This window comes from Dermacentor albipictus, chromosome 1, assembly GCF_038994185.2.
Source record: "Dermacentor albipictus isolate Rhodes 1998 colony chromosome 1, USDA_Dalb.pri_finalv2, whole genome shotgun sequence".
Taxonomy (NCBI): Eukaryota; Metazoa; Arthropoda; class Arachnida; order Ixodida; family Ixodidae; genus Dermacentor; species Dermacentor albipictus.
This window is the reverse complement of record NC_091821.1, coordinates 303147926-303160824: the sequence shown is the minus strand read 5'-3', so window position 1 is coordinate 303160824 and position 12899 is coordinate 303147926. Positions and strand designations below refer to the sequence as shown.

General features: G+C 43.9%; 1 protein-coding gene across 10 annotated transcripts in view; it reads right to left on the bottom strand.

The window, feature by feature from the left end:
• Positions 1-12899, bottom strand: part of Nost (Nostrin) — an 86137-nt gene that overhangs the window by 36909 nt on the left and 36329 nt on the right. For 6 of the 10 annotated variants that reach the window (XM_065455173.2, XM_065455178.2, XM_065455176.2 and 3 more), the window contains 4 exons: positions 4017-4097; positions 3891-3953; positions 3135-3408; positions 2365-2589 (listed from right to left, as the gene is read on the bottom strand). In XM_065455173.2, coding sequence (XP_065311245.2) covers positions 2365-2589; positions 3135-3408; positions 3891-3953; positions 4017-4097 — 643 coding nt within the window. The remainder of the gene's footprint in view (positions 1-2364; positions 2590-3134; positions 3409-3890; positions 3954-4016; positions 4098-12899) is intronic. The other 4 variants (XM_065455179.2, XM_065455180.2, XM_065455177.2 and 1 more) reach the window with 2 other exon arrangements.

Sequence of the window (12899 nt, the reverse complement as noted above, 5' to 3'; positions counted from 1 at the left end):
GTGGCCCAATACGTGGAGTCTTGCATCGGAATCAAGGGGCAAGAATTGACATTTGCTGAGACGGTTGGTTTCCAGTAGCTATGCCAGTAGTCTTTATACAGTGTGCTCTTGTTTGGCTGCCATGCTGTGGCTCTGCCTGCAGAGCAGGAACACTGAAACTAGGGTATACTAGTACACTCTAACTAAAATTAACCGCGCACATTGACGTGCGGTCACATGTTGGGCTGACAAGTTTGGGCTTCAATCCCGTTGCGTGATGCTCCCTCCTACCCTTTTCCTTCCTCCGTGCTTCGCACATTTGGACAAAATGGCAACTGACAAAGGCTATGGCCATGGAGAAACGAAAAAAAAAAATAGGAGGAAGCATTACATCACGCTGCCAGCTTTGGCAAGCGAACGTTCCGTGAAGCCACAGTGGTGGCCCCACATGTGGCCTCTTCTGTCGAGATCATGGAGCAAGAATCGACATTTGCTGAGACGTTTGGTTCCCAGTAGCAATGCCAGTAGTTTTTATTCAGTTTTGTATGGCTGCCCTGCCATAGCTCTGCCTGTAGAGCAGGATCACTAAAACCAACCAGATACGTTGATGTGCGATCGCGTGTTAAGCCACCAGGTCAGCTTCAATCGTGTTGTGGTATGCTCCCTCCTATCTTTCTTCTTCCTCCATGGCCGTTTCACTGTTGCACTGAGCAAACTTGACACAGTGCAACATTCTAAAAGACAGGCCGTCGGACCCAAAACACTGCAGCCTATACATCACTATTCATTGCTTTCTTTTGTACTCGGAACAAAATGATACAGTACATGTTTTTGCATATAACACATAACCGACTATAGCAAATCAATTTCAGAAGACTGTTTTAGGCTTGTAGCGCAGCTCGGAAGAGCAAAAAAGGAAGGAGGTAGGGGTAATAAAAGGAAACGGAAAACAGAGTGAGCGCTTTTCCGTTTCCTTTTATTACCCCTACCTCCTTCCTTTTTTGCTCTTCCGAGCTGCGCTACAAGCCTAAAACAGTCATGACGTACCAACTCGCCCAAACTGCCACGCTTTTCAGAAGACTCGTTTGAAATCGGAAGTGACTTTTTTTTTTAATTTGCACATGAAAACTGTCAGATTTCTGACATTCTGCAATTTTTCTTGAATTTCCTGCCCAAAATTGTGATTTCAGTATGTAAGCAAGTAGCAATGAATGCACAAGCAAAATTATGAAAGAAACTCGCGGTAACAAGGCACTAAACATTTGCCAAGAAGGTCACTTTTCTTTCACTGCTTGCTCAAAAGCCAAGCCTGCCATTTTTTTGTTTGTGTTGTGAATTTGTGCAAGCAATTAAGTGTATCTTATTTTCATTAATGAGGTTGTGCAGAGTAAGTATAAAAAGTATGAAAGCATTAAACATGCAACGTTTTTTTTTGTACTCTCAGAAAATTGTAACTGCATGCAACTGCATTAGCTGCAATTTCCGCCTTCTTTCAGTTAAGAATTTTTCATGCTGAAACAGAGCCGTGCGTTAAAAAAATATACTTGGTTCCAATGTAATGAAGGATTTTTCTGTCAAAAATTTTGTCAAAATCAAGAAATAGTCCAGACCCCGTCTGACTATCCTTATTTGAATAAACCCTATATAAATGCCCTTTTTGTGTTTGCAACACTGTATCCTTTGTTCCCAAGAGCTTTTGAGATCTCACCACTGAAGCTTTGTTTTTCACTAAAATTTATCGTCAACCTATACTATATTCAGTCTGCACTGTTCAATGAAGCACTTGGCATTTTTGCTTGCATCCCTTGTTGAGAAAAAAAAACCTCATCATACGAGCACCTCAGCATTGTAGAAGCAAGCTGCTGCAGAGTTTCCTGCTGGTAACTGGAGTAAATGTATTGACAAACCAGGCAAACAGTGTTGCCAAGCTTTCTATTGCCAATGCAAGCCAAAAATATTTAACCTTGTGAAATTTCTGTAAGAACAAAGTGGTGACAAGCAGTAAATTGTTCAAAGCTAGAATAAAGAAGAACGTAACTGCACGTGTGTAGGCAGGCATTCATTTCTATGTCCCCTGCATGCGTGATGACTGCCAGTGCACTTTCTTGTGGCCTACTAAAGTTTGTTAAAGCAAAGTTTTACAGCAGGTGGTGTCATGTAGCAGTGTTCGGAAACTTTGTCGGTTCTTTAAGAGAGTGGCTGTCACCATGAGGACAGCACACAGGCACTGCACTATACTTGATCACCTATGGCCTGTGTTTTAGGAGAAGCCAGTCTGGAGGCCCTGGACAAAAACGAGTACTGCGTTGTACAGAAGGCCACTGTCTGAACAAGAGACCCTGTGTGCGGCATCTGTCTCGGTGCCCTCTGGTCACCAGTACCCACCTGCAGCGCTTGTGGGGCTTTGTGCAATAAGTGCTGGGCATATCGTGACAATGCTGTGTGCAGTGCCTCCAGGCGCTCCTGCTCCAGAGCCTGCAGCCAGCCGGCAGTCTGGAACAGCAGCGTCTCCCACTCCTGCCGTGCCTGCTCAGCTGACATGCACGCGCCGTAATATTCGCTCTCGGCCTTGGTCAGAGCATTCTCCGCCTTGCGCCGCTTGCTCTCCAGCTGCGGAATTCACAATGTGTACATGCGCAAACTCAAATAAATTGCACTTGCACTTCCATACAATGCTGGCAGGACATGTTAATATGCAGTAGACACGGCAGAAGGCCATTGAGAGGCTTCCAGAGAAATGGGAAGCAGAAAAAACATGGTGTCACGATTGCTCGAGAGTTGACATGCAACTGATTAGGAGGTCCCTGTGCCTCACTGCCCAATATTGTGACTCAGATAATGTGGCCAAGTGTAACCTTGCAAACATCAGCAAGATGGGGAATATGTGCAGAAGAATGAAATCATCAGAATGATGTGACAAATGGCTGCGGCAATCAAACATAATTGCCGAGCACGTGTAAAGCATGTCAAGCATGATGAAACGGGATTGAATTGAGCCAAACAACTTCTCCTTGAAGCTGGATCCTCAACCACTGATCATACAGTCCATCCCCAAACACTCTAAGCAGGCCCACAGGAAAGTATGCAAATCCCTTATGTAGCATGCATACCAATCAAGCCAGTGCATCATTGTATGAGACTGGCTGTGGTCGCACCTTGTGGAGGTCTCTATCAGTGAGGAGGCGCATGCCCCGATGCGAGCGGGGTTCGAGTACCCGCCCTTGGGCCTGCTCATTGATCCGGGCACAATGGTAGGCGTGGCGCTTGGTCCGATCCTGAAGGGCACGACGTTCCCGCACGGCGCGTGCACGGCGCTCCACGGCTGCCTCGAGAGCCTTGCGCCGTCCTGCCTGGGCCTCGCAGGAGGCTCGTAGAGGTGCACACACTCCCTCCGACAGGCCCCGCGACAGACCTCTGCACCAGTATGGCCTGCTTTATGTTCGAGAGCCCCGTGCCGAGTCGACTTCTATGCAGAAAGGTTAATCTCCACCTGACTGCCGCACATCATGTGAATGTTCTGGTGGGTAGAGATGATATTATAAATAATTACCATGGGATCGTTTAGAAAGGTGACTGCATAGAAAGGACAGACTGAGTGTCCAATTGATAGTCCTTTAAGTCTGGTAAGAAGTGCAATCCTTACCACAGGACAGAACAGAAAAAATGACGGCGACATGTCCGTCTTTGTTATTTGATTGTTTTATCCTGTGGGTGAAATTATGCATCTTGCTACACAAGAACAAAAGTGTTGTCAGCATTTTCATTATTCTATTTGACAGATAGGCTGTCTTCCAACTTGCTGATGTGATGGCAATGTGCTTTCATGCTTGTTTGCTTCCCTCATGTAAGGGGAGGTTGATTCAGCTGCTAGCCAGGGCCACCTCTTTTCTCATGCTGTCACCCAACTGTACCTGTGAAGCTGGGCCTCCCGTTCCAACTGTGTGGCCACTTCCTGCCAAGCTGTGGCACTTGTGCTGAAATCAGTGGAACACACTCATGAGCTGCATGTGTGGGGTCATGGTTACATGTGTACTGACCCAATGGCATCCCTGGCTGCCCTGGCAAGGCGCTGAGAGAGCTTTGCTAAACTCTTAGCATGCACAGCTTCCAACTCGGACCTGGAATAAAATTATCCCCAACAAGAAGCTTGCCCCAGGACAACATTCTGCAGAAGGCATCACTCAAGTGAACCAACAAGGACAACTTGTCTCTTTGCAAACAGTAGTTACGAGATAGGAGTTGGGCCACGGCTGCTTGTTCACATGTTCAGGCAGAGCATAATTTGAGCAGGTATATCTCGCATCACATTTTCAGGCCAAATGACCTAGCCACTATGCCATGGCAATTTACACAAATAAGCAGATAATTCTTGCACTGGCGCTGAGAAATGCTGATAGTTTCCCACCAATGCCCCACACAGCAGCTTTGATTAGGCACGATGCTTGCAAGTGCACTCTTTTCCTTTGCTCCACAGGATGTCTTCGAATCTTTGAGTCAAGAGCAAAGGCAGACTTGGCAAAGATCATCTTGCAGAGGAACTGATAAACAGACACATCTTGCATCTTTTCCTTGCCAATTGATGATGCTGCTGATAGTGTTTGTGAGTATGGAAGCTGCATGCTTCTTCAGGTTGCAAGAGTCCCGGAGTTCAAATGGCACCAGAATTTGTTCCAGTAGTAGCAAGGGCTTTAATTCAAGGTCAAGAGAGAGCTAGTCCCTAAACATACTTATGAAGTAGCCAAGAGCTCACAAATGCTATTTGTTTATTCTTAGCAAATGGGTTCAGGGTCTCAGAATCCCTTGGTTGTCGAGATTTCTTGCTTGTCTATGCAGCTACCCCGCATACTTCGTGTCTATATGAGCATACGTCAGTATGTGAGCATCGCAGCAATTCTGTGTTGCTGTTTTATTTGCTCTTTGTTATACGATACGGAGAAATCCACCTTTACCATTAAAAGCTACGACAATACTGTCACGTGGCAGTGACAGTGAATAATGCAGCGGCAAATCTAAATGATGGAACTAGCTTTTATTGGGTGAACCTGTGCCCGCAAAAGCAAGTTACACTCAAAGAATGGCGAACACGGTCAGCGATCATCGAAAATTAATCTGCAGGTTAAGCACGTCGGCTTTTATACATGCATCATCGAAGGTTCCAGAGTAATTGCTGGTGCCCGTGTATCTTCCAGAAAGTTCTACACAATTCACATTGCACATGCAGTCAGATTACACAAGCTTCGGTGGCAACAGACAACTTCCCATACATGTGGGTGCGTCCCATACTGAGCTATAACATTTATTAGACGGTGAAAAGTGGCCACCCAAAAAAGATAAACAAGTACACATGTCAGTATTTTTAATAAGTGAATGAATGAATGGATTTCTCAGCTCATTATCGTCAGCTTTTCTGGAGAAATCGGTAACAATGTTCATTTTAGCAAGACGAAATCTTGTTTTGTGATGCTAAAATGAGTGGATTAAGACTTGACATGTTTAGATACATTATTATGGCTTTTAATGTTCTGGATGATGACATTTTATTTCTAAACTTTTAAATTATGGTGACTGTTGTGGCAGATTTCAGTTTCGAAACTGACTTTCCTATTAGATCCAAATGTCATCACTATGACATCGCTATTGTATATACAGCCAAGCACTGATTAAAAGGGCTCCCTTTTCGTTATGTTACAAGAGTGTATAGCGTGAAGTGGTAATTAAGCAGGACGACAAGAGACAGTACACTCTGCCGACCCTACTTTTATTGCTGGTTGTTGTCCACCTTCTGTTGGGCCACAACTGGCACGTCTAGCAGGCCCTTCATTATCACCCCTCCGACGCTGCACAGTGACCTTCTTTGTTCATATCAAAAGCCTGTGTATATGCGATGTCATTATGGATGGCAGTCCATCACACATGAATTCTATTCAACGGGGCATTCTGCAGAAGAGTCTTCTCAGCCTCTATAATGTTTACAGTGGTAGTCATATAATTAACATTCACAACAAGTAAAACTACTATACTTTCATGCATATAAGCTATTAAAGATTTTTAGCAGTAAACTTCACATTTAGGAGCCTTCATTCATGAGTCTTGAAATTTTCAAGATTTGGCAGTAATACTCTAGTTTTGGTTTAGGTAATAGCCAGGAAGAAAGAAACAGTCTTTTTTTTTTTTTAATAGGCATAGCCCCACTTTGTTGTTCTTTTTCCCTCTGTCTCTGTTGGGTGAGGTGGAAGGTTACTGATATATCAGCAATAATTTTTAAAAACTGCATTTATGTTCTGTGCAACAAAACACGCTTTATTTTCTTAGCTAAATAATATGAAGTCACCCAGGGAAAGGGCTCTCTGCACATTTTTTTTTTCAACAAGTACACTCGCACAAGTTTTGTTATTTTCTTCTGTTTTGACATTCCAAGCCATTTTATGACCCCATAGACACAATGTCATGGCACTTGACCATAGCAGTACCCAAAGAGCACCTGATCCAATTATGTTCAAAATGATCATCAGTCAATTTTCATATCTTCACACCTATGCTAGTTTATGTGACTGCCCTAATGACAATTATGTATATAATATAAAATTTCCTGTTCACAGACAGTGAATGATGCCATCAAAGGGCCTTGCAACACTTTTTTTGAAAGGCCCTCTGATGGCATCATTTCATGCCTGCAGAGTCACTACACAATGCTGCGGCAGCTGTCAAAACCGAAAATTATTCCTAGGTATACTTGACTGTGGCGTGAAATACACTTCGTGAAAAGAGAAGAAAAAAGAAGACAGTGAAGCGCCAAACTACCAACTGTTTAATAACAGCCTCAATAACATAGAAAAAAAAGACGACTTCCGCACACGCGCAGAGAGCTAAGGTGTGACATAGAACAACATGGTCATGATAACATATTTTGAAGAAAGCACATTTCTGCAGAATACAATAGGATATTTGTATCGCTGGCACAATCAGACCCTTTCCTTTTAATATAAAACGCTTCCAACAACTCCCTTGTGCTTTGGTCCCTACTTTTGCCAAAAATCAGTACTTGCTCAAAGCATGGTCTATAACAACAGGCTTTGCAGTGCACAGGAAGATGTGGACTTTCAGACTGACTCCAACCAAATAACTGAATTTTATTAGCCCGACGTTTCGGAGCCCATTCGGCTCCTTCTTCAAAGGTGGCGGTGTGCAGGTTTTAAAGGGTTTTTTGTAAAGACCCCTTTACAAAAGACCCTTTAAAAGCTGCACACCACCACCCCCAAAGAACAATCCCTGAAGAAGGAGCCGAATGGGTTCCGAAACGTCGGGCTAATAAAATTCAGTTATTTGGTTGGAGTCAGTCTGAAAGTCCTAATCAATTTCCCAACCAGACAGGCAATTCTGTCGAAATGTTTAGCTGCAGGAAGATGTGCAATGTCACACTTGCCAATACTATTAGCATGCTCGCTCAGTCTATCATTAATACAACATCCCATATGTCCAACGTAGGACTTGCCGCAATCTAGGGGTATCTCGTAGACCACCCCTTCAACACAGTCTCACAAAGGTTTGGCGTGCTGCTGCTGGAAGCCCCGCAGCTCATTGTGTTTGACCCGGCGGCACAATTGAGCCAAATTGTTGGGACCCGAAAAGACAACCAGAAACAACGTGGAACAGTAGGCTGCCTTGCCTTCTGAGGAGTGTGAACAAGGCAACCACCAAGAATACACGGACATAGAGACTGATGGTTATTAGTGGAACCAATATTACAGATGATATAGGCAACCTTCTCTATAAGGGACCAAAATATGGAGTTCAGCCTCAGGTTCCAGCACAAGAACTTCTTGCGTGGATTTGGCAAGTTGCAAAAAAGCACCCTGGGAATAGCGTGAGCGTTGCCTGCTGGATGGTGTAGACAGCGTACACAAAGCTGGCCCCAAGGCCGGAACTGGTCGTAAGGTGCGAGTGTTGCAATGTGTGATGTCTTTTTTCAAAGACAACAAACTCTATCTAATGCAGTCCGATAAGGAAGGTGCTTTTGTGGCTCTGCCTAGGCAAACCTTCAACAAAAAAGCACTAGAGGCAATCAAGAATTTTAAGCCTGCCAAGGTCAGTTTATCAAAAATTAAGAAAACCATGACTTCATTCTGTGAAGAAATTGGCTGTGAAATATTAGCTAAACAGATCAGAAAGAGCAAAAAAGGTTTTCACACAGCTTTTTTCAGTGCCAAGACCCATAAGGTTGATGTACCGTTTCGAACGATTTTTAGTGAAGGGACACGTGGCAATATCAAGTCAGTAGTTTTTTGCTAAAAGACCTGCAGCTTCTTGACTTGAATTACCCTTTCTTGACTAGAAACTCGGATGAAGTTTTTAATATTTCCGTGGCAGCCAAGAAATGGGCTATGTTTTCTCCGTTGACGTAAATGACCTTTTTTACTCGGTTCCGCATCCTGAGCTTCTAAAAGCTGTTAAACAGTGCATTGATGAAAGTGGCGAAGCTGGTTTTGTGTCTAAAATGGAGATGTCAGCTTAAAAGTTTGTTTCCGTCTTGGAAGCTTATCTCAACCGCACCTTTGTAACTTTTGAACATGACATATTTTTGCAGAAAAAGGGCATTTGCATTGGTTCACATGTAGCATCCATTTTATGTGACATCCTTTTATCCTACTTTGACCACACACTACAATGTGTTTTTACTTCATCTCATCCTAATATTCTGAAAGTCTTTAGATATGTTGATGATTTTTTAGTTGTTGTTGACAATAGGTGCCCTTTGCCATGCCATGAAATGGTTGAGCGGCTTTTAGACGTTTTTAGAGCAAATGCAAAAGGACTTACTTTTACTAATGAGCTTCTGACGGACAGTCCGTTGCAGTTTTTAGACCTTAATCTAACACTTATGAGTGATCACATTTACTGTGCTTACCTCCCTCAAGGTAAAAAGGAACTGTTGCAGTACGACTCAGCATACTTAACTCAACATAAGACTGAAGCTTGGAATCGCCTTACTTTGCCTGTAATCGGCTCGGTGCAAGTGATGTGTGCATGTGATGTGGGTGAGTTTTTGCAATCAACATGAGGGACTTTAAAGCAGGCTACCCTCAGTCTGTCTTAAATTCTGTGATCGAGTCCCTGCTGCAGAAACTGGAAGCTAGCGCTGCGAGTGTGAAAACGCACTCGAAGGAAAGGGAGCGTGTTAAGTCAGAGGCAGTCTCTTATGTGCACCGTGCACCTCAAGAAGGTGGCTACCAGATATGGCATTCCAGTTGTCTTTCAGGCTCCAAACAAGTTGGCTCACTTGTGCCCCCTGATCATGCACAATGAGCCGCGGGGCTGCCAGAAGCAGTCCGACCTTTGAGGGACTGTGTTGAAGGGGTGGTGTACGAGTGTCATGGTCTCAGGGTGGTAAACACGTCACAAGGAACGTTTGAGTTAAGGAAAGCCTTTATGGGGGATGAGCATAAGACAAAATACATATATCCAGAAAGCACGCATTGTCAACCCAATGGCAAAACCTTAACATACGACAAACTATATACAAAGCTAGCTAATTGAAAATATTATCTTAAGTCCTCGCACTCGACGTATTATGAAGTTGAAAATATTTACATAAAGTCTATGGACGTGGCCACGTCACCTCGTCGTCGCTGCTTCCGATGACCTGTCGTTGCGCCCGCCGATGCGTCGTAGACTCGACGTCGCTGTGTCCGACGTTCAGTCCACGGTTGACCTGGAGGGTGGAGTGACCTAGGCGCAAGAATCGCCCGGTCAACTCTGCAAGCTGCGGATCGTAGCCGCAGGGAATCCGGGAAGCGGCGCCGTCAGCCTGTAGCTGCAGCTTCCAGTGGGAGGTCCACTCAGCTCGTGGGTCGTGGCCGCGGCAGCTGAAGAACTGCTTCCACTGGGTTGCTGCCGTCTCCGCGATCAACCCGTCCTGTTCGGCCTCCAGGCCCTTTTCCTCCTTCGTCCCAGAGCGTAGCTGGGCCGCTCTCTTTGGCTACGTGTCCCTTCTCCCATTGGCCACGTAGCTGCGCGTGCACTTTTGCGCTTTTTCTTCTGCTTTCGTATTGTATTCTTTTTATTCGTACGCTCTTATTTTCTATCTTTTTCCTTTATTTCTGCCACCGACTCCTTGTCTCTTCTTCTTTTCTTCTTATCTTCTGCTTTTTCTTCTTCTTTCTTTCTTCCTTTATTGGCTCATGACATATTATGCCCACCTTCAAGAGTTTTTCCATATGAAAAACTGCTTCCTTTTCTTTGTATTGGATGTTTCCATCGTCTATATATGTCGGTCAAACATTAACACTTGATGTCTTCCACCATCTTTGTCATTTGCACCACTTGGCACCTTCCCCACTTCACTTCACCTCACTTATTCACTGCACTGTACGCATCATCGAGTTGACTATTGCACACAAGAATGTCATTGTCCAATACTCCTAAACCACAACACTTCTAGTGTAAACTGTCATAACACTTGTCACACCATGTACTGTGAAGTTCTACTCATAAAATCTGCTCCAACATTTTCTCTTCCCTTGATGTATTCTACATGAAAGCTATATTCTTGAAGCGCAAGGCTCCATTTCATCACTCTGGAATTAGTTAACTTTGTTTTATTTAAGAACTCAAGGGGTTGGTGATCTGTCTGCACCCTAAAATGTTTTCCATACAGGTATATGTGAAACCGTTTGACTGCCCATACAAGAGCTAAACATTCTTTTTCCACAGTCGAGTAGTGCTTTTGCCTTTCGAGCAACTGTTTGCTTGCGTAGAATACCGGATGTTATACATTGTCATTTTCTTGTAGCAACACCGCCCCAAGCGCTTTCTCTGATGCATCTGTGCGCAAAACAAACTCTCTTTATAAGTTGGGCGCCACCAGAACGGGAGGACTGGCCATGTGCTGCTTGAGTGTTTCAAGTGCGTCCTCTTGTGCTTTTGTCCATTTCACTGTATTGCTTGCACCTTTCTTTATTAATTCCACCAATGGATCAGCTATCTCCGCATAATGTGGACTGAAGTCCCTGTAGAACCCCATCAATCCCAGAAAAGACTGTACTTCTTTCTTGTTCTTTGGGGGGTTTGCTTTTTGAATCTTCTCTAGTATTTCCTCTTTCGTCGAAATGTGTACCATGCCTAACTTGTGTCCCAAAAATGTCACCGCGTGAAAACCAAATTCACACTTCATTGGCTTGATGGTCAGCTTGGCTTCCTGTAACCTATAACATAATCCTTCTAATGCTTCCAGGTGCTCTTCCCAAGTGTCTGTCATCATCAAAATATTGTAATATAATGTTCCACATTTTTCAGACCGTGAAGTACTCTTCTCATGAGTTTCGTAAATACTGCAGCAGCTGTCTTTAGTCCAAATGGCATGTACTTGAATTGAAATAGCCCATTTGTACATGAAAATGCCGTCTTTTCTTAGGAGGTCTTCTCCATGGGTATTTGCCAGTACCCCTTCGCTAAGACAAGCTTTGAAAATAATTTTTTTCTTGCCACCTTTGCAAAAACCACGTCCACTCTTGGTATTGGCTCAGAATCGGACACTAAAATGCTGTTTAACCTCCTGAAGTCTACACAAAGCCTATCAGAGCCATCTGGTGTCTTTACAACCACCAGAGGTGCATTGTAAGCTGATGTAAACCTCTCAATGATGCCTTGATGTAACATTTCGTCAACTTCCTTCTCAATAGAGCCTTGAACCACTAGTGGCAATGAGTATTGTTTGACGTACACTGGTGTGTCCGTAGTGCATTCCAATTGGCACTCAATAACATATGTTCTTCCTGGGAGGTCCAAGAATAATTTGTCATACTTGTGTAATAATGATTTTAACTCTGCTGCTGCTTCTCCATCCAGACATGGATTAATGACTGCTTTTTTCTAACCCCATGGTTTTCTTGTAGTGGTAGGTGTGCACTACCAAGTCGTCTTTCTCTTCTGTGAGTACCATGTTCACAACTTCGAATTCTTGCGAATTATGCCTCTCTTCATATTTCTTTAACATGTTGATGTGAAACACTTTTTTAGAATCGTTCACCAGGAGCTCGTAATCCATCTCGTTCCTTTTCTGGGTTACCTCAAATGGTCCCTTCCACTGCATAAACAGTTTGTTTCCATCACTGAGTAGAAGGATAAGTGCTTTGTCTCCTGGACTGAGGCGTCTTGTCACTGCCTTCTTGTTATAATAGGTTTTACATAGTTCTTTGGCTTCCTACAAACGCCGATGTGCTAACTTGCACGTTTCTTCCAGTTTCTCTCGAAGTTCCAACATGTAGGTGTACGTCGTTTTGACTTCAGTGTCGTGTCCTTCATTTACCCACGCCTCCTTGAGGATAGTTAATGGACCTCTATCCACGCGTCCATATAGCATCTCGAATGGAGAAAAATTTAGGCTTGTTTGTGGCACCTCTCTGTATGCAAACAATTATGCTGGTAGGTAACGGTCCCAATACATAGGTCTTTCATGACACTTCTTTACCATATTCTTCAGTGTGCCATGAAATCTTTCTGCCAGGCCGTTTGCCATAGGATGATATGGCGCTGTGAGCAACTGCTTTATTGAGTGCAACCTGTTGCGCTCCTTCATTAGGTCGATGTGAAGTTGGATCCTCGGTCACTAAGAATTTCTCGGGGAAGACCATACTGAGAGAACATCTCCATTAAAGCGTCGGCAACCTGAATTGAATCTATGCCTTTTAAGGCAATGGCTTCAGGAAATCTTGTCGCCATATCGACCATCGTGAGAACATAACGGTTTCCTTTTGCTGATACCGGCTTTATTGGTCCTACAATGTCTAGCGGTACTCTCTGAAATGGCATATCAATGGTTGGCATATTCCCAAGTTGAACTCGATTCACTCGTCCTTTTGTTATCGTCCACTGCAAATGTCAAAGAATTTTCAGTCCACAGAAATGTCACAGAATGTCACAGT